The sequence below is a fragment of the Aristolochia californica genome, unplaced genomic scaffold (assembly GCF_029961685.1).
Source record: "Aristolochia californica isolate CCGP_79_NKW_82.1479 unplaced genomic scaffold, dmAriCali1.0.hap1 SCAF_9, whole genome shotgun sequence".
Taxonomy (NCBI): domain Eukaryota; kingdom Viridiplantae; phylum Streptophyta; class Magnoliopsida; order Piperales; family Aristolochiaceae; genus Aristolochia; species Aristolochia californica.
Genome location: NW_027182290.1, coordinates 38,688,538 through 38,709,893, shown reverse-complemented (window position 1 = coordinate 38,709,893; position 21,356 = coordinate 38,688,538). Strand labels below are relative to the sequence as shown.

At 43.3% G+C, this 21,356-nt stretch overlaps 1 protein-coding gene across 3 annotated transcripts in view; it reads right to left on the bottom strand.

Moving 5' to 3' along the window:
* Nucleotides 1–21,356, bottom strand: part of LOC137942023 (uncharacterized) — a 34,512-nt gene extending 13,156 nt beyond the window's left edge. For 2 of the 3 annotated variants that reach the window (XM_068787690.1, XM_068787692.1), the window contains exons 1-8: nt 21,114–21,356; nt 18,765–19,000; nt 18,050–18,571; nt 17,883–17,981; nt 17,571–17,623; nt 9,084–9,141; nt 8,859–8,941; nt 77–154 (exon numbers count right to left, since the gene is read on the bottom strand). In XM_068787690.1, coding sequence (XP_068643791.1) covers nt 77–154; nt 8,859–8,941; nt 9,084–9,141; nt 17,571–17,623; nt 17,883–17,981; nt 18,050–18,571; nt 18,765–18,971 — 1,100 coding nt within the window. In that variant the 5' untranslated portion in view covers nt 18,972–19,000; nt 21,114–21,356. Of the gene's footprint in view, nt 1–76; nt 155–8,858; nt 8,942–9,083; nt 9,142–17,570; nt 17,624–17,882; nt 17,982–18,049; nt 18,572–18,764; nt 19,025–21,113 lie in introns of all 3 variants that reach the window. The other variant, XM_068787691.1, reaches the window with a different exon arrangement.

Here is a 21,356-nt window from a genome sequence, read left to right as displayed (position 1 = left end):
CAATTTGTCCTTCCTTTTTAAATTTAATTTATCATTAAGGGTTTTCTGAATCAATTTAAGGACTCAGAGATCTCACTTATCACGACTCCGAATCAGGGTACTTGCAAGCCATCCAGAACACAATGTCTCCTGAAGATATGTTGGAGAGACTGTGCTGAAATAAAAGAAAATAAAAAAAGTCAATCCAACTCATAATTCAAATCACAAATACAACTTTCAATTAATAACAGAACAAGAATGAGAAGCATGCAGATCCGTAGAGAAAATTCTTTGGATATCAACAGTATAACATCTTATGTAACACCTAAAATGCAATAACTGAAAACCTGAATATAAAGGAAATTTAGACATCACATTCATATTACCCATCTGATATCCCATTACCCGACAACCAGATAAAATACCAGGATTCTTTAGTATCATTTTTTTATACAATTCATTAATTTTTCCCACTTGTAAATAAAATTTATTGTGAATATGGTTATTTCTGCTTATTGAACAATTTTTACTTAAAATAATGCATAAATCAATAAAAATGTTTTCCTTGCACTTCATCGTTTTACTAAAATAAACACAAATATTATGTTTTCTATATCCTCAAAGATTTGACTTCAAAGTGAGTCCTAATTTGGATATTCTGGGTATCAGATATCCAACATCAGACATATATTAATATTCAAGTACCACTATACTCCAGCATAATTTAAAAAAAAAAAAAAAAAAAAAAGGTACCACTATACTCAATTCATCACCAACCCATTTACATCCCTAGTCATAGCAACGATATCAAGGCATGCTCTAGCAAAGTGCCAGGCTACAAGTCATCAAGTAGTTCTTTTACAGTGTAAATTGTTTCACAGTAAACTTCAAAAGCAGAGTGTTGGTGACTAAAAAGAGTCAACCAGTCTTTTAGCTGTACATCTGCTCCACATCTAGGCTAATTGTCTGAGAATCAAGAGTTTTTATGTGTGGGAGAATAGTCTAACATTGGTTTAGGCTCAAAAAAATCAATTTTTTAAAATGGTGATAGAATTAATTCAAGAAAGAAAAAGATACATCAAGGGAGGCCTCCCCTTACAACAAGGGATTGAAGGGAGGGGCCCAATTTAGCACAAGAATCAGCAGACGAATTGGCTGATCTTAGAACATGGGACCAGGTACAAGGAGGAGCACCAGCCAATGACGACCCGAGAATCTCCTTCTACAATGAGCGGTCCACTCAAAAAAATCATTTGCTTGTTGGGAAGAGACCTCCTAACTTCTTCTTTTTTTATAAAAGTGACAATGCATTAAACGAGAAAAAGATTACAAAATAAGAGGGCCTCCCGAGACAACCATTACAGGGAGGGAGGTCCCTTGTTTAGCAAGCCTATCTGCCAAAAAGTTGGCGGAACGGGGAACATGCGACCGTATACATGTAAGGCTGGCAGTGATGTCAGACACACGATGGTACATAAGCCAATGTCTCCAAGGAGGAGTGGTAGCAGCAGAACACCGGTGAATGATCACACTGGAGTCTCCTTCAGCAATGAGGGGGACATGGAGATAATTTTTGAAGGTGGCTAAACCATGGTATTGGGCCTGGATCTGCGCAACAGTAGAATCAGAATCACCCACCGGACTAGCATAGGAGAATAGGATATTACCAGCAGCATCACTTATAACCCCTCCAAACCCCGCAGGCCCCGAATTACCACGAGCGTTACCATCAAAATTTAGTTTGTAAACTCCATAGGGAGGGGGCACCAGGGAATGCAGGATGGAGGGCGACGGCTTCCAGCCATTTGCGAGATGCATCGCCAATTGGTTCTCAGAGAGGAGCCACTGAACATGCTGAAGTAACCTTTGGTGTGAAGCCATGCCGAGATATGTCCCACAATCAGGTCCTTGATCGTCTCGGTTGAGAGAAGCTTAGAGTTAAAGCACCTATTTATTTCTCTCCTGCCAGATCAGCCAGGGAACATACCAGAGGCAAGCTGATGCTATCAAATGGCCCAGCTTGGGCATGGGAAGTTGCTGGAGGAACAAGCCGATGTTCGATAAGTGCTGAGACATACAAAATGTAATGCCAATTCGATGAAGGATCAGGGTCCAAAATTTGCCACAAGAAGTGGCAATGAAGCAGCAGATGTTGGATGGTTTCGTCCTCTATAGAGCATAGGGGACAGAGCCGGCAAGGAGTGGCATTACCTCTTCTCCAAAGGTTGTCAGCCATGAATATCTTACCATGGAGTGCGCTCCACAAGAAGAATTGAATCTTTGGAGGGACCAGAGTCTTCCAGGTGATAGAGCTGATGTGAGGAAGCTGGGTTGAAGCCTGTAGGTGATGAGCAAATAGAGCTGATGTGAGGAAGGATGGCTTGCGACCGGGCACCGGGTCTAGATGGATTCAACGGTGAATTCTACTACCGAGCTTCGCCAATTATTAAGGGAGATATTTCTCTGATACTTGAAGGCTTCTTCAAAAATGGCATCTCCTTCCGTAGCATGGGTGCCTCTTTCATTTCCCTAATCCCCAAGAAGAGAAATGTTGAAACCCCTGGTGACTTTCGTTCTATCAGTCTGATCTGGAGCACTTACAAGATTATTGCTAGACTCCTTGCAAATCGGCTCAAGACAATGCTCCCTCTAGTTATCAATCATGGTCAGAGAGCATTCCTGAAAGGTAGAAACATTTTGGACTCCACTATGGTGGCCCATGAGTTGATTGATCATTTTACCCGTTCGAAGGAACCAATGTTTGCACTAAAGTTAGATTTAGAAAAAGCTTTCGATCGGGTAAATTGGACCCTTTTGGACGACCTCATGACTTGCATGGGTTTTGGAGATCGATGGAGATACTGGATCAGGAGTTGCCTGTCCACCGCAACTTATTCTCTTGTCCTAAATGGAACAGCTTGCGGGTGTTTTAAAGGTTCGAGGAGATTGAGACAGGGAGACCCCCTCTCCCTTCTCCTCTTCAACATTGTGGCGTTTTCTCTCTGCTATGTTCTTCTCGGCCAAAGAATGTGGATGGCTAAACCCAATCAGCAACTCCTCGGCTTCAATATCCCCATCCTCCAATATGTGGATGACACTTTGATATTCGGAGCAGGAACTATGGACAACATCAAAAGAATAAAGGCGATTCTGGGACTCTTCAAAATTTGCTCAGGTCTGAAAGTAAATTGGGGGAAAACCTCCTTGATTGGGTTCAATATCAACCCAAACTCCCTCACAGAAATGGCTGAAGTACTTGGTTGCTCAATCTCATCCACCCCCTGCACCTACCTCAGTCTTCCTCTGTTTTCGGGCCGCATTTGCAAAGACCTCTGGACTCCAGTTACTGAAAAGATGGAAATGCATCTTGCCTCCTGAAAGGGTCGGTTACTTAGCAAGGCAAGAAGGCTAACCCTTCTAAAATCATGCATTATTGGCATCCCAAATCATTATTTATCCTTCTTTCCTTGCCCAACTTTTATTTGCCGACAGTTGGATAAGATGAAGAAGCGTTTTCTTTGGAGAGGAATCAGCTCAGAATTCAAGTACCATTTAGTCAGTTGGGAGGAAGTCTGCCTCCAAAAGACCCTTGGAGGCCTCGGAATCTAGCTTACCAGAGACATGAACCGTGCACTGCTCCTAAAATGGATTTGGAGACTCAACTCTTTTGCTCCAAACCTTTGGAAAGAAATGGTGTTATCAAAGCTCAGCATTACTTCGAATTGGTGGACCGAAGGGGGAAACAGAAGACACTTATCTCCTATCTGGAGATCTCTCTATCTCCTTATCCCATTTTTTCTCCTCGGTTGTCCAATTCTATGTGGGAAACGGCCAATATATTAGATTTTAGGAAGACTAGTGGTCGGGTGATATGCCTCTTCAGAACACTTTCCCCAACCTCTTCAGAACACTTTCCCCAACCTCTTCAGAATTTCAAGATTGAGAAAAATTACCATCACTGAAGTCACCAATAAGGAAGGGTGGAACATTTAACCTCGTCGTGGTCTATCGGAACTTGAAGCTCTGGAAGCCAGTCACCTTTTGGAAGCCTTACAGCTGACTAGAATTCAAGCAAACAAATCAGATAAATTAATTTGGTTGCCGAATAAGTGTTGCTCTTTCTTAGCCTCCTCCGCATATCTTTTTTTTTTTTTTTGAAAAGACACTGATTTTTATTAAGAGAAAGTTCAAACGAGCAGATTACAAGGGGAGAAGCCTTACCAAACAATGAGAGATTGCTGGGAGGTTCCAAATTTTGCCAATTTATCAGCCAAATAATTGGTTGATTGAGGAACGAGGTTCCAATTACAATGAATAGATGACACAATGTCAGCAATACAATCAATGATAGGCCAGTGGCGCCAAGAGGGAGAGCTATCTTTTGAGCATCAGCTGATGACAGTCTTAGAATCTCCTTCAATACACAGCTTACCATGGAGACGTTCTTTGAAAATTTGAAGGCCGAATAGAAGAACACTCACTTCAGTAGTATTTGAATCAACAATGCTCAAGGGCCCTGCATAAGATAGAATAAGGTCTCCACTATTGTCTCTAAAAACACCACCAACTCCAGCTGGCCCAGGACAACCTAAAGCACTGCCATCAAAATTGAGTTTGATGCAGTCGCAAGGGGGAGGATCCCAGGTGGCCATAATCGGAGTTCTGCACGGGCCCGCCATATGCGCGATCAAACCCCTTTTTTCCCAAAGGGTTACACCCGATAGAGAAGCAAACTCCTTCCTGGTATGTAACCAACTCGAGATAAGGCCCACTGCATGAGAAGCCGTGTTTTCCAGGGTGCTAGCCTTGGAGTTGAATCTCCGGTTATTGCGCTAGAGTGATAAGCACCATGGGACATGCGCAAGGCATGCCAAGAGAATTAACTTGCCCAACCTAGGAAGGCAAATCCCCATAACCATCTCATAGGTTCCAAAGATGTCCTGATGTAGCCTTATTTGGAGTCCAATCTTCTGGAAGATCTTCATCCAGACTTGCCAAAAGAAATCACAATGTAATAGAACATGTTGGACTGTTTCATTGCTTGTACCACAGAGGGAACAAGTACGATCGGGGGTTGTGTAGCCTCTGCTATGGAGGTTTTCAGAGGTGAGGATTTGTTCCCTTATGGTCGTCTACATGAAAATTTTGATTTTACTAGGCGTAAAGAGCTTCCATGCCAAATTTGCCTTGTGCTCCTGCATGCTTTAATCTTGTGTTTTTTATATGAGAGTAGGCGGATGCAACTGTGAATCGGCCATTAATACTGAGCTTCCACGTCAGTTTATCAACTGCATGCTCACGGATAGTAATATTGCCGAGTCTAGAGAGGAGAGAGCAAAAAGCCGAAGTTTCCTCATCATTTAATCCCCGGCGAAACGTTAGACTCCATGAACGATCTCTCCAAGAATCTGCTACTGAGCAGGAGAGGTCTCTCGCCACCCTAGAGAGCCCCGGGAAATCGTCGGAGAGGGGGCGGGGGCCACACCATTCATCCAACCAAAAGAGGAGGGTCCTTCCATAGCCTGTGTGAAAGGAAGTTGCATCTCTGAATATTGGGATGAGCTTTTGAATTAATTTTCATATCGGGGACAGGAGGCGAATAACGACATCCTCCCTCCACCAGGCACCCGAAGGTTGAAGATAGAACCTGACAATATCTCTCCATAGGCTGTTATGCTTGATGTTGAAGTTCCAGATCCATTTGAGCATAAGGGCATTGTTCATCTCCTTCGTAGGCTGGATGCCTAAACCACCCCAATTGTTGGGCATGCAAATATCCTTCCAACTCACCAAATGATATATGAAGGTGTCCTCTGATCCTCTCCCGAGAAAATGCCAACATATGGCGTCAATCCTGTAGCAAACGAAGGTTGGACAGTGCATGAAGGATAATAAATAGTTTGGTAGCCCTGCTAAACAAGACTTGAGGAGAGTGAGTTGCCCTGCAGTAGATAAAAGCTTGCCCCTCTGAGTAGCTAGTCTCTTTTCAAATTTCTCAATTAGGGGGGACAAAAGCGTTGCCGAAGGCCGAGAGTCAAAGAGTGGGAGTCCTAGATATGTAACTGGCAAATTTCCCAATGAGCACCCCAAATAGTCAGCCATACCCTAAAGCATAGATGAGTCGATGTGATAGCCTAGGAGAGTGGTTTTCTTCCAGTTAATATTCTGACCAAAAGCCAATAATAGTCCCAATACGGCACGCAGTTTTCAGATCTGATCCATAGCACCAACCCCAAAGCAAATGGTATCGTCAGCAAACTGAAGGATCGGTACATCAAAGGTTGCACAGTCCGTCGTGGGGAGAAGCCATCCCAAGTTCTTGGCCGAATAGATCAATGAGGATAGATATTCCACTACTACATTGAAGAGCAAAGGGGAAAGGGGGTCTCCCTGCCTGATTCCCCTGGATCCCTTAAAATACCCGCACACCATTCCGTTGAGAAGAACGGAGTAGATCACAGAGGAGATGCAACTTTGAATCCAGAAGCGCCATTTTTCCCCAAATCCCATCTTCCCCAGGAGAGTGTCCAGAAGCTTCCAATTAACTTTGTTAAAGGCTTTCTTGAAATCAAGCTTGAGGATGAATCTGGGGAGCTTTAAAGCCATAAAATGGTGGATGAGCTCGTGACATGCCATGGCTGAATCTAATATATTCTTTCCCTTGATAAAAGCACTCTGGCCATGATGAATGGCAATAGGGAGAACCGCCCTGAGGCAATTGGCAAGGAGGCTCGCAAGCACCTTGTAGGCACTGGCGGTGAGACTGATCAACCGAAAGTCAAATGGAAGTTCTGCCCCTTCTTTTTTAGGGATGAGGGCAATAAACGAAGTTCTGATGCTCCTAAATCTGATGTCATGCTGAGAGAATGAGTGAACCATGTAGGTAATGTCGTCTCTGATGAAGGGCCAGCATCGGCGATAGAATTCCCCGTTGAAACCATCCGAGCCCGGAGCGTGATCCAGTGGAAGACCTAGTGCTGCTTTTTCAATTTCCCTACTGGAGAAAAGGAGCTCGATGAGACTAGCTACAACAGAAGGAATAGCCTGGAAATGAACCCTTTCAAAGAAAGGGCAGACTGGTTGGCAATCAGAATATAAATCTGCAAAAAAGTTCACCAGTGAGTCTGAAATAAGGGATCGATCCAAGGTAATCTCACCATTGACGTTGAGCATGGTGATGCAATTGGCTCTTCTCCGTGGAGAGGCGACTGCATGGAAGAATTTAGTATTGCCATCCCCATCGGCGAGCCACTTAAATCTTGCACGCTGCTTCTAGTGCACGAGCTCACTATGAGCGAAGAACTGCATTTGCCCTTGGAGGGCATATCTCTGAGTTATTTCCGAGGAAGAGAAGCTTCTAGATTCCTCCTCAGAGTCAAGAGTGGCAATCTGAGAAAGGACGAAGGCTCTCTCGGCTGAAGAAGAGGCATTTCTCACAAAGGCCCAGGACTACAGCAATTGCTTCAGCATCTTGAGCTTGGCTGGGAAAGTCCAACTGCTCGGGCCCTCTGTGCCCTTTCTGGAAAAAAACTCATGAAACAGCCAATCACATTCTCCTATCATGCCATTATGCCCACTATGTCTGGACCTTTCTTTTAAATAAAATCGGGCTCCAATCTGCATCAAATTTGTCATCCACTATTCTCTCACTCATTGACACTAGTCTCCCAAAGCTAGGACAGCCAATTCTATCGTGTTGCATTGGACATATCCTATGAGGACTATGGAAAGAAAGAAATAGGAGAAAATTCAAATTCAAATCTTCCCTCACCTAAATCCTGACTGATCACATTATGGGCCAAGTATCTATCTGGCTTCTAAACCGAAAAGAATTCAGAAACTTCAGCAGCTCAAACTTTAGAGGAAATTAGCCCTGGTTGTTGGGCTGTCACAGCCCTCTTGCCCCCCGATCATGGCTATATGGTCACCCCTACCATTGGGCCACTTCAAGCTTAACTTTGATGGAGCGCTCTTGGTTGCTCTGGCCCTGCGGGCTAAAGAGGAGTTATCCATGATGCTAACGGCTATCTCCTCTTCTCTTTCGCGGGCCCTCTTAGTAACTCCTACTCCACAACAGCAGAACTTTCGGGATTGCTAAACGGAATTCAAATTTTCTCATGTCGACTCACGGGACCACTCTGCAACGAAGGCGACTCAAAGGTCATCATTAACTGGTGTGCAAAAAGGCCTCTGTGGCATCACTGGGACATGTACTCGGAAATATGTAATTTAATTTCCCTTTTGAATTGTACTTGGAAGCACATTCCTCGCTCTGTCAATGATTTGGCAGACATCCAGGCTAAGGCGGGCATTTCACTCCAACACCTTGTTGTGGAGGAAGGCTCTCTGCCCTAGGTTTGATAGTACTTCTCTCTTCTTTTTTATAGTCTATACACACATTTTCAACAAAAAAAAAAAAAAAAAGTCCATAGAAATTTATAAAATAAAGGCAACACATCAAGTTGAGGGCCTAGTTAAATATAATCATACTAAAAAGTCTGACCAAGAAGGATTCTCTTATAGCAATGGAAATCCTTGAACGGTAGATTACATCTCATACAGCATTAAAATGACTCTTCACAATCAAACAAATAAGTAACAAGAAATGTTACGTAAAATGCAAGTTATAAATAACCAATGTTGCATGAGTCCTTTTTATTTGCATGATACAGTACAAAGACATACTTTTTTCTTCCATAGGCTTCATATGACACAAGAACATAACCATTCATTAGAAATAAATATGGCACCTGGTGGCCATAATATATGAATATTGGATAAAAGACTAGTAAAACTAACAATCTGTGAAACATTTTATATTTTCCCTGTGCTATGCCAAGGTAGAGATCACCAAGCACATATTCTATAAGGACACTTACACCACTGAATTGCTGTATACGACCCCGCCTTTCAACAAGCTTAGTCTTCCAGGATTGTGTCCAATAGTCCGATCATCAACAGCCTAGAAGCAAATAAAATGCTAATGAAGAGAGAAAAATGGAGCTTTTAAAGTTGAAAAGAAACAGTACGAATCTTGAACGTGTAAGCATGAGACCATATTCAAGAGAGTTCACAAGATGACAAATTATGGAAAGGGTTCTCACCTTGTCAATAGTGGCATATGTAGATCCATCAAGACCACACTTATTTAGTTGCTCAATACTGAAAAAAAAAAAATATAAAGATGGAAGCATCATGTAGACAAGCCAAATAGCTTTGGCACAAAGTCAAAAGTAAGTTAGTTAATCTAATGAAGAAATTCATCTTTTTTAGTTAATCCAATGAAGAATTCATCTTTAAAAAAAAAAATCATCTTTTGCTAATGGATGTTTGACCTTGCAGCTAAAATTGAACACAAAAAAGTATAGGATTTCCAATCTAGTATGCACAAATGACATCTGAATTGAAGAAAATATTTGAGCTTGTTACTTTGCAGGAGTACATTAAGGACATAAACAAAAGTTGCAAGTGAGTCACAGCTCCAAGGACCCATAAGATAATCTGCCCTATACCAAAACATTACCCTACTGTGTTGTATGTTAGGAATTAGACGCCCTAATTCAATACTAACGAGAGCAATAATAATCGCAGAAGAAGAAATAATCAAACACAAAAAACACAAGATTTATACAAGTTCGCCTCAAGGTGAGACTATGTCCTGTCTTCCACCGCTGCAATAATTCACTATGATGATGAAGTAGGTTACAAGAGAAATCACACACACTCAAGTGTTTTTCTCTAACTTTTCACAACAGAAATTGATGATCCTCAATTACAACCCTAATGGCGGCGCCCCCAAATATAAAGAGAAAACTAGGGCAACCGAAATACAAGTGTAAAATCCGCATGCCGACTCTGTGTAAGGCTCTAATTAGACTCCACAACTTTACATTGTATACACCTTGTCCTCAAGGAGGAAGGAAATAGTGGTGTAAGGTTCCCGTGTGGCCTCAAATTCAAGAAGGTCCTTCCACTGGACGAGTACCTCATAGGTGCCATCTTGGATTTGTCGAGTTCGGAGGATATGAGCGGGTTGGACGGAGAGTACCATGTCATCTATGAGGCACTGAAGCCAAGGTTGGCTGGAAATGGGAGGATGAGCCGACCTTTTGAGTTGACTGATGTGGAAGGCGAGGTGGATGCGAGCATATGATGAGAGGTCATGGTGGTAGGCCACTTCACCAATTTGGGCCAGAATTTTGAAGGGCCCATCGAAACGGGGGCTGAGTTTCTCATTGAGTTTGTGGACCAAGAAGCAGAGGCGGTAGGGTTGTAGTTTAAGATAGACAAGATCTCCTACTTGGAAGTACATATCCCTTCGTTTAGTATCGGCTTGAATATTTATTCTTTTTTTTTAAAAGGTGTTGATAATTTAATTAGAAGGAAACGATTACATCAAAAGGAACGCAGGAGGGGGGGGGGGGGGGGGGGGGGGGAGATGGAAGCCGGACCCAAGCCCCAGCCAATAACAACACTGGAGTCACCTTCAATGAGGAGGTGCCCAAAGAGTTGTTCCTTGAAAACATTTAGACCGTGTAAGAGAGCAGAGAATTCGGCGGTGGTCGAGTCAGCAAGCCCTAAGGGTCTCACATAAGACAAGATTGCCTCACCCGAGAAGTTTCGAAAGACGCCCCCAAAGCCAGCAGATCTTGGGCATCCCAAAGCACTACTGTCAAAGTTCAGCTTAATGCTGCCCAAAGGAGGGGGGAACCATTCAACCATAGCTGGAGGCTTGGATTGACTAGACATGTGAGCAAAGATATGCCAATTAATTCGAAGTGGCATCTCCTTGAGCACAGAGAATTCATGGTGAGAGTGAAACCAGCTGGAAATAAGACCTACTGCCGACTCGATAGTTCTGTCAAAGCTGCTGAACTCATGATTAAAACGCCTGATTGCATCTTCATTCTAGCCTAAGCTTGAGTTCCTCTAGGATGGCATCGTGGTCTTGAAGTTGTTGGTCAACTTCGTCTATCGGTGATGTGTCGAGGGAGTACCGAAGTATTTTTGGTGGGTCTCAACCATATAAAGCTCAAAAAAGGAGTCATGCCCGTGGCTCGGTGGAAGGTGGTATTGTACCAGAATTTTGCGCAAGCTATCCATTTAGATCAATGTCGAGTGTGGCTGCTTACAAAACAACAGAGGTATGTGGATAGACATCTGTTGACACTTAGGTCTGACTACTTTTTTTTTTGAAATAGTGCAGAATTTTATTAAAGAGCTACAAAGAGTTGAATTACAAGGTGGGGGGGACCATCCCAAACAATGAGAGATTGCAAGGAGGTCTCAAGTTTAACTAATCTATCACCCGAGGAGTTGGCCAACCTAGGGACATGATTCCAGAAGACGCCAGTTCCAACGAAGGGAGATACCCGTCTAGGGGACAAATTCCTTCCTGGTGTGCAGCCAACTAGAGATCATACCTGCGGTGCAAGGGACAATGCTTTCCAGATTACTGAACTTGAGGTTGAAACGACGGTTATTGCGCTCCGCCAAAGACACCAAGGGATGTGAGTGAGGCAAGAGGAGAGAATCAATTTGCCGATTTTAGGCAGACGAGTCCCACAAACCATCTAGATAGTGCCAAAGAGGTCCTTGTGAAGGCCCAATTGGATACCAATTTTCTGGAAAATGGTCATCCAAACTCTCCAATAATAGTTGCAATAGAGGAGAACGTGCTGAACAGACTCTTCACAAACACCGTAGAGGGGGCAGGTACTATCAGGAGTGGTAAATCCGCGCTTGAGAAGGTTATCAACAGTGAGGATTTGCTCTCGAAGGGCAGTCCATAAGAAGAATTTAATCTTGTTCGGGGCCGAGAGCCTCCATGCAACATAGGCCTTGTGCTCTGGCACATTGGGGTCTTCTCCACTGATGCGGGAGTAAGCAGAGGCAACCGAGAAGATACCATTAACATGGTTCCAAATCAACTTGTCATGAGTTCGGTCCCGAAGGATAACACTGCTAAGGTTGGACAAGAGCGGGCACAAGGCAGTGGCTTCCTCATCACTCAAACCCCCACGGAAGAGAAGGCTCCAAGACTGACTGCTCCACGCATCAGCCCCAGAGCAGGACAAATCCAAGGAAATCCTAGAGAGCCCGGTGTACACCTCAATGAGAGGGAGAGGGCCGCACTACTCATCAATCTAGAAAAGAAGCGTCATCCCATTCCCAGCATAGAAGGATGTTGCAACCTTGAAGGTAGGGAGCAGCTTGTCTACAGATTTCCATATGGGGGACAAACAGCGGGGAGTGCCTCCCTCTCTCCACCAATGGCCAGTGAGCTGAAGTGAAAAGCTCACCATGCTCCTCCACAAGCCACAATACTTTGTATTGAAATTCCAGATCCATTTAAGGAAGACGCAATTCATGTCTTTAGTAAGTCGGATACCCAGACCACCACGAAATTGAGGGAGACAAACTTCCTTCCAACTCGCCCCTCCTCTAATCTTGCAATCAAACAAACAAAACGCCAAACAAACTTCCTTCCAATTAACAAGATGCTATCGGAAAGTGTACTCGAAACCTCTCCAGAGAAATCGTCGACGGATAGCATCAATCTTAGAACACACAGAGGCCAGACAACTCATGAAGGATAGTAGTTAGGCAAGCCCGCCAAGCACAATTTCGTTAAAGTAAGTCTGCCCGCAGTAGATAAGAGCTTACCTTGCTAAGTGGCAAGTCTTTTCTCGAACTTCTCAATGAGAGGGGACCAAAGAGCTGTAGTGGGACGAGTATCAAACAGAGGAAGGCCCAAGTATGAGGATGGCGTGCTGTCAAGAGAGCAACCCAGAAACTCGGCCATATCTTGGAGAATCGTGCTACCAATATAATATCCAAGCAGAGTGGTTTTCTTCCAATTTATAGTTTGCCTTCAAAACCAGTTCAAAGAGGCCAAGAGCGGCCCTCAATTTTCTGATCCAATCCATAGTGCCCACACCATAACATATGGTGTCATCTGCAAACTGAAGAATCGGGATGTCAAATGCAGCATGCTCGGCAGTAGGGAGTCAACCAATCTCTTTGGCCGAATAGATCAAAGAGGAGAAATATTCAGCCACCACATTGAAGAGCAAAGGGGATAAAGGGTCGCCCTGACGAATGCCACGGGTTCCTTTGAAATAGCCACACATAGTCCCATTAAGGAGCACAAAATAACTGGCAGAGGAGATGCAACTTTGGATCCAGAAATGCCATTTGTCTCTAAAACCCATTTTGCCAAATAGAATGTCCAAAAGATGCCAATTAACCTTATCAAAAGCATTTTCAAAAATCCAACTTGAGGATAAACTAAGGGAGCTTCAAGGTCTTGAAGTAGGGGAGAAGTTCGTGACTAACCATTGTGGAGTCAAGAATATTTCTCCTTTTGATAAAAGCACTCCGGCCCCGGTGAATGACAATAGGCAGGACCGCCCTGAGACGGTTGGCAAGAAGATGAGCTAGAACCTTGTATGTGCTGTTAGTGAGACTTATGGGCCAAAAATCTGTAGGCTGCTCACCACTTCTCTTTTGGGAACAAGGGCGATGCACGAAGCCCCAATACTTTTGAACGAGATGCCCCAGTGGTAGAAAGCATGGACCATATCAGAAATATCCTAGCCGATGGAAGACCAACAACGACAGTAGAATTCACCATTATACCTATCCGGACCTGGAGCCCAATTCAAAGAAAGGCCCAAAGCAGCTTTTTAAATTTCTCTGGTGGAGAAAGGAAGCTCAATAACACCAACAGACGCTGCGGGAATTGCCAAGAGGCTAACACTCTAGAAGAAAGACCGAACTGGATGGCTTTCGGTATAGAGACTTGAAAAAGCTCACCAAAGTGTTAGAAATGAGAGACCACTTTGAAGTAACTTCGCCATTGATGCAAAGCAAAGTTATTCGGTTGGCGCTCCCCCTAGCGGTAGCAACAGCATTGAAGAACTTTATGTTCGCATCACCCTACAAGAGCCATTTGAAACGGGTGTACTGCTTCCAGTGAACAAGCTCATTATGAGCAAAAGTTTGCAACTGGCCTTGTAGAGCATAGCGTTGTGCAATTTCAAAGGGAGAAAGACATTTGGACTCCTCATCAGAATCAAGGGCAGCCATCAGGATAAGATAGAGGCTTTCTCAGTAGAGTGCAAAGATCGACGCCCCAAAGACCAGCCACGCAAGAGGGGCTTGAGAAGCTTGAGATTAACAGGGAGGGACCATCCCTTAGGACCGACAGCGACAATCTTCTTCCAAAAGGATTGGAAAGAAGATTCAAAGGAAACATCATTGAGCCAAACATTGTTGAACCTGAAAGGTGGGAAACCAACTGCCGAAGTGAGTATCTATCAAAATCAGTCAATGATCCGAAACCACATGACCGAGAACTTTGCCAGTTGCATTGTTGTAGAGCCTTAGTGAATCCTCATTAGCGAGGAATCTGTCCAGTTTTGACATGACGGGGCAAGGAGGGGGGGGGGCGGCGCGTTGTCGGTTGGAATTAGTTGGGGACTATAAGGAGGTTGGTGAAGGCAATGAAAGGTCATTTTCAGTGGATGGGTGTGGGTGTGGGTGTGGGGAGGGGCAACTGGTGCACATAAAATGGGGGAGAAAAGAGGCAAGGAAGGCTGGCAAGGGGGCAGATCTGTCAGGGGGCCAGCGGGGCAGCGTCGCTGACCGTGCCAGGGTTGCATGGGGAGGGCCGAGATTTCTAGAGTGGATTTGAATTTGGGGTATATGGTAGGTGAGGAGGGGAGGGATAATCACTTAGCGCCGAGTAGATAGGAAAGGGTCCTAGCCTCGGTAGGTTGCCTGTTCGGGGCAGCGAGTCGTGAGTCAACTCATCGAAAGGGAAATGATGATCTACCTATTGCCGGAAGTCTGCCATTGCACTAAAAGTAAATCGGACCCAGAAACAGGCATTATCAACAACAATGCACAGAAAAAGCTGGCCTTAGCAAGAGCAAAGGAAGGTTAATGAGTGTTGAAGAGAAGATATGGTAGGCTCTTATAGGACTCTCATAGTAAGAAGTCTCACAGAGAGAGAATTAATATGGTGAAGTTTTACAGGAGTCTCACAGAAGAGTCTCAATTTAAAGGTGTTTTAGTTATATTAGTCTTCTATTTATGTTGAGTTATTTAATTATGCTAGGACTTATCTTTAAGTGTTAGAGTTTGGGTGTAATTGGGACAAGGGTAGTTTAATTGTAATTGGACTCTACTACTTTCCTCTATTATAAATAGGGGTTCATGTACTCAGATTACATTAAGTCAATGAAGTTTTTCTCTTTTCTATAAATTCAGCAATGAGGAAGCGGGTGCCAGTGCTCTGTGGAAGGGTCCAATGCTATGATTGAGCAAAAGTCGGCGATAATGCTTGAGAAGATTGTGGATTGCCAGCGCTCCACCGGTAGGCCAAGGATGGATACCCATTGGCCGAATTGACTATACGAGACCGAAGAGAGCCATTCTGATATGCTGATGATGCCAGAGAGGGAGCTAGATGGGAGGGCGAGAGTCGCTGTCTTGTCTGGTTGCATCAACGAGCGAAGTCGAGAGAAGCTCGAACTGCTCCTTATATGCGGTGACAGAGTGCGAGGACTTTGTACAGGCCCCCTGCCTATGACAGATGAGTGCCACCTAGAACTGTGCTTAGGTACACATAGGAGCTTGATTTTCAACAATTTGGAACCAGTTTAAGGCACATCCTTCCAGGTAGACAACGTTCGAAGGTATTTTATCCTCCTCTTCAACAGCATTGACAACGAAATATCAATCAGCCTAGTATAGCCACCCGTAAGAGTCTTTGCCGAAAAAAATCAACAAGTCCAGCCTCCTCCCATTCCCCCTCTGCTCCGTGCCGGTTTCTCCTCTCGGCTTTCCACAGTACCGACGTCCGCCCTAAGCCACAGACGTTTCTTCGACCGGTGACTTTTCCTTGGTGCTCATCCCTTCTCGGAATTCCAATAAGAGCTCCCTTATCATCGACATGTACATCTTGAGCTCGTCTATCTCGTTCTTCAATTCCGACACATCCTTCTCAACCGCATCCATTCGCCCTTCCATCCTCGATCTCACCATGCCCCAGTCCTACCTCGCTCTAATACCAGGTTGTTGGAGACCGACGTTCCAGTAGGTCTACCTGCTGTAGCCGAGCCGGTGAAGACAATCCTCTCCAAACTTCCGAGGGTCTGGAAGCCTCACTTTACTCTCAGATTTTTTTCCATTCCTCTCTGCCAGCTCCTCCCCCTTTATTCCTTATTCCTGTAACTAACTGTCCTTAAGGGACAGTCCCATTGCTGCTGCTGCAGCTAGGTGGATCATGCTGGGAGCTGAGTTGTCCCATCACTCCCCCCCTCTTCTACCTGATTTGTCCTTTTTTTTCTGTTGTATACCCATAAGATTGGGGGTCTATCAGACTATATAGAACTGATTTTTTTTAGGTAGATTAGCTTGGAAAAAATAAGACCATTAGACAAGATACCTAGAGCCTGTTCACCATGTTTAACATGATAAAAGACATTGACAAACAGCTGAAGACAGCTAGAGATCCAAAGAGCAGGAAACAACCTGCCACATTCCAAATCACTTATCCTGAGAGTGGAAGCAAATTTTGGTAAGTTGGTTGACTAAAGATGAAACTGAAGACGAGATAATTTGTCGGATAAAAGTACCATGGTTAAAGTGAAAATTGAGTCAGACTATTTAATTAAAAAATTTGAAGTGTCGAAAAAGAAATGGCAATTGCACGAAAAGATGGAGGCAATTGATACATACAGAAACTAGAGTGAAAAACGATAACTGTGAAAGAACACTTGGAAGGGGTCTTCATTAGACAAGAAAATAGAGAGCCTTTTGAAAGGTTCCAGGTCCATTTAGTTTAGATTCACGATGCATTATTGAGAACTGCCAGTATCTGCTATTGTTTAATTCTTTGTTTGAAGATAATGTCAGTATCCTATAATAACAAGAAGTGGAGGAAGGCCAAGAAATTACATAAACCAAAGTTGATAGGAAAGACGTGAAAAGGCCAAGCTACCAATAATCCCAAAATAGATGAAGAAAGTTTTGACAATTATGATAATTACCACTGTTATAAAACACAGACTGGAACAGCCATTTGAACCAGGTTCAACCCATCTTCTCCCTACTTTTCAGTGGCAGAGAGGTCAAAGATGATGGCGGCTCCCCGCACCACTTTTCATCGGCAGAGAAAGGAAGGGTGAGGGAGGGGCAGACCTCCCCCACCCCAACCTCTGTTACAAACACACTTTCTTTTCTGTAGACAGGGGACACTTTCCTGCCGACTGAAAGAAGGGGAAGGAGCAGGGTTCTGCCCTTCCCCATACAGGTTCGATTGACAGAATTTCTTCTCCCCCGATCTCTCTCAAAAAAAATTAAATATTTATGATGTCCAATGACATCATCCCGAATCAAGAGCAGTCAAACTCTGCTAGACCAGGTTTGACCGGCCTGATCACCTCACCAGCTTAGGTTTATAACATTGATAACTGCAGTCATGATTATTTACCCAGAAGTCGTTATAAGAAGTAGCACCAATGGCTGACCTAAGACATCATGATGGAAACTATAATGAAACAAACAGCTGAAAGGTTTACCTGCACTCACCATAATGCTCCATGTTGTGGATTGTGAGAACCAATCTTGGTTTCTACAGTTTCCAAGTTAAAAAAAGATTAGGTAAAATTATTTATTTCCATAAATAGACTCGACGAACTCTTGGTGACAGAATGAAAGTAATAATGTTTATCTTGTTTTTAATTCAACTGGGATCTTTTGTTGTTCTTTCTTTCCGTTAGTTAAATAGCACTAACTGTATACACACACACGGGGTTTTCATCAGAGTTTAAGATAGGTTATCGTTTACTTGCAACAAGAAACAGAATCTATGACAGAAAGTAACAACACACCTTTATAGAGAGATGGTGATACATATCCCAGTAAAGAAGAGGCAAAGCACCAGTCTGCCATTCATGGAGATGGATGATATCTGGTTGTGTTCCAGTCACCTGCAACAACATAACACCCCTTCTAACACTTGCAAATCAATTCATAAGAAGTAAAGCAGCTGACTGACCTGCATCCATTCCAGGCAGGCACGACTGAAAAACAAATACGCCTCAAGCTCATTATAGGAGCCACCATATACATTTTGTCCCTTGAAAAAGTGGTTGCTAGGATCAATAAATATGACAGGAATGTCAGAAACTACCCCATGATATGCCTTAGTTGGAATCCAATTTCCATCATGATATGAATCATATGTATTCATAAATTGCAAATAGTTAATTTGTTCCTTAGGTATGCATTCATAAAAAGGTAGCATTATCTGCACTTTGTGGCCACGTGATAAACAAGCACGGGCAAGTCCGGTTACAACATCTCCCAGGCCACCGACTTTGGCTATTGGTGCCATCTCAGCAGTGATATGAATGACGTCCATAAGATCAGAATCCTTTTCTACATCAATTGGAGTAAGCTTAGTCTCATCCCCGAAAGTGAAATCTTTTTCCCAAAACCGAATTTCATCATTTGGAGAAGGCCATTCAATACCCAACATAAGAGAAGCAGTGGTAGAACTTCTTGACCCAGAATTTACCTATAATAAAATCTTAAGAGAGGTTATGAGAGAGGCAGAGCTGTAAGACACAATTACAACAGGTTAGCATGCATGAGAAATGCCCAGTTAAGCCTAACAAATAACTTCTAGTCAACAACAACTAGCATTTTCTGAACTCCTTCACTTCTGAACATTTATGTTCTTAGATGATTGCATAGAAAGAAGAATTTACCCTCTGAGAGAGGCCCGTGTGAGCCTTGCGTGAAACAGTTGTACCATATGCCCGCAATTCATTTCTCTGTGATTTAGTAACTTCAGCCTTTTTCAGTTTGGGGATCCTCGCAGAGCATATCTGATCATCTTCTTCACTTGAATGGAAAAAGCTTCCACGTAGCTTGACATAAAAATTCTTATGGACCAAGGGAAGAGATGCAGCCATTCAGAAAGGCTGTTAAGCCCTCCCACTATCTGGAATAAAAGAGCCAACAGTAACTAGATAGCAGAGTGGCACAGAATAGAGGATATCGGTCAATATATAAACTACAAAATCTATCATATACAAATATTTAACATAGAACAAGCTGTAACCACTGACACCTAGTAACCACATTTACAGGGACAAAAATAACACATATTTGGGTAGCCACATATCTGCCTTAATCTGACAGCCACACTTTAACCCAAATTTGGAAACGGAACCAAACTGAAAAAGCACATGTTTACATATCGTTGTTCATATGGATCCTGACAAAAATTTATCCAAAAATTCAGCCTAAATTTTAAAAAATTGCATGAGCTGGTGTACTTTGCTTCATGCTCAAATCTTATACATGGTTCATACTTCAATATTGACTCATATGTTTCATGCCGATCACAAACTCCAAAAAGAAACAGATTAAAGTGTACCACCTTATCAAAAATGCTCTTAAAATGCATCTGATGAATAGGATGAAGGCAAATCTACAGCTGGACCATGAAGGACTGTTTGGATGAAGCATGATGATTAGGCTTCTCATGCATAATGGACGACAGTTGGACAAAGAATAAGCGACACAAATAAAAGATGGTCATGGCAGATGTAAGAATGTCAAGATGCTGTGGGAAATCTATGGCGAAAAGTAGATATTCATGTATAAAAGAAAACTTGTGTAAGGTAGACTACAGAAAATGTTTAGGCAAAGAAGTGCTTGAGATGGTTTTAGACACATTTGACAAAGACCTGATACTGTACCTAGAGTAGGGTCTGATTGATGCCAATTGATGGGTCAAGTAGACCATAGAACTGATTGGCAGCAGTAAATAAGACTGGAGAAAAAGGAGGCAACAATCATTATCATCACTACTACCATGGTTTCACCTAGGGGTGAGCATCAGGTCGGGTTTTAAGGGGAACCCAACATGACCTGACCTGACCCAAAAACCCTGGATTCAGGTTTCTAGTTTCACCCTGCAGGTCAAGGATGGGGCAGAGAAAAAAACCCACCAGGTTTCAGGTCAGGGACGGGATGGGAAAAAAAACCGTCGGGTTTCAACTCGGGGATGCGTTTTCTCAAACCTGACGCGAACCCAACTCGAATCTGACCCACGAATGAGACAGAGATGTAATACGGGGTTGGGGATGGGTCAGGTTTACATAATGGGGCGGGGATAGGTTGGGTTTAAGTCGGGTTCACAGGAATGGGATTGTAACGTGGCAGGAACGGGGTTGCAGGGATGGTGATCGGATCAGCGTTTGGGTCGGGTTTGACGATTAAGATTTTTTTTCGGGTTTTGAGTTTCATGAACGGGGATAAAGGTCAGATTCGGGTTTTGGAAAACCCGACCCATGCCCACCCCTACCTTGACCAAACTTTCATGGAGTGGGAAAATGGTTATATAAATCCTCATAATGTTGGCTCAGCCTTTTGCTACCTCAATTGCTAGATTGACTTTCTTCTTATTTTCCACATGAGCACAATCCATGTGCTGCAATTTCCACCTTCCTTTTTTATCAGTCCATCAAGTGGCATTGACGAAATCCTTCTCCTGGATGCACTATCATGTCTCTGTTAATAGATTCAAACCCCTTAAAACGACTTTATCTCATGAACCCTTCTATTGATGCACTCAATGCTTTCTAGTTCATTCATTTTTTTCAATGCGTTGACTTTTAATCTTGTTATTCATGATTTATAGCTGTAGGCATCGAACATTCTAACCTGTGCTACCATCATCCTCCCAAGTCACTGCTGCGTGACTGCCCATGTTCTGATCAGAACAACTGATCTAATAGTATTTGTAAAATGTCATCTTCCTAATTTGACGGAGTTAGGTGATGCTCTAGCAAAACTTAAAAAGAGGGTGGTGTAGCCAATACCAGAAGACAAGGATACATGATGATGATATGCATCGTGAACAAGTATACAAAAGATCAAACAGAATCAGCATCTAACTATCGCCAGTTCCCCCTAACAACCAAAACCTTAACACCAAAGACGAATATCACGCGATCCAAATTTCTCTCAATACTTGGCATTTATCTCTTCCACTGTTCCACGTCACAAACTGAACAAAAATTAGCTCGAAAACGGCAGTCACTTACTTCTTCGTCAATCTTCTCGGTCTCTGCTTTTGATTTTTCTCTGTCACGAGTCACAATGGTAAGGAAACCAACCAGAGAACAACGGAAAGGGAAGAGCCGGTAGTCGAGTTGCTTCTCCTTTTACGCCGTGAGCAGTGATCGATGGAGAAAAAGGAAAAGAAACATGTGATGGTAGGAAATGCCGAAAAGGGCAAAGAAGAACGCTGAAATCTGAATGGAATATAGTCTTTCTGGAGAGGATTG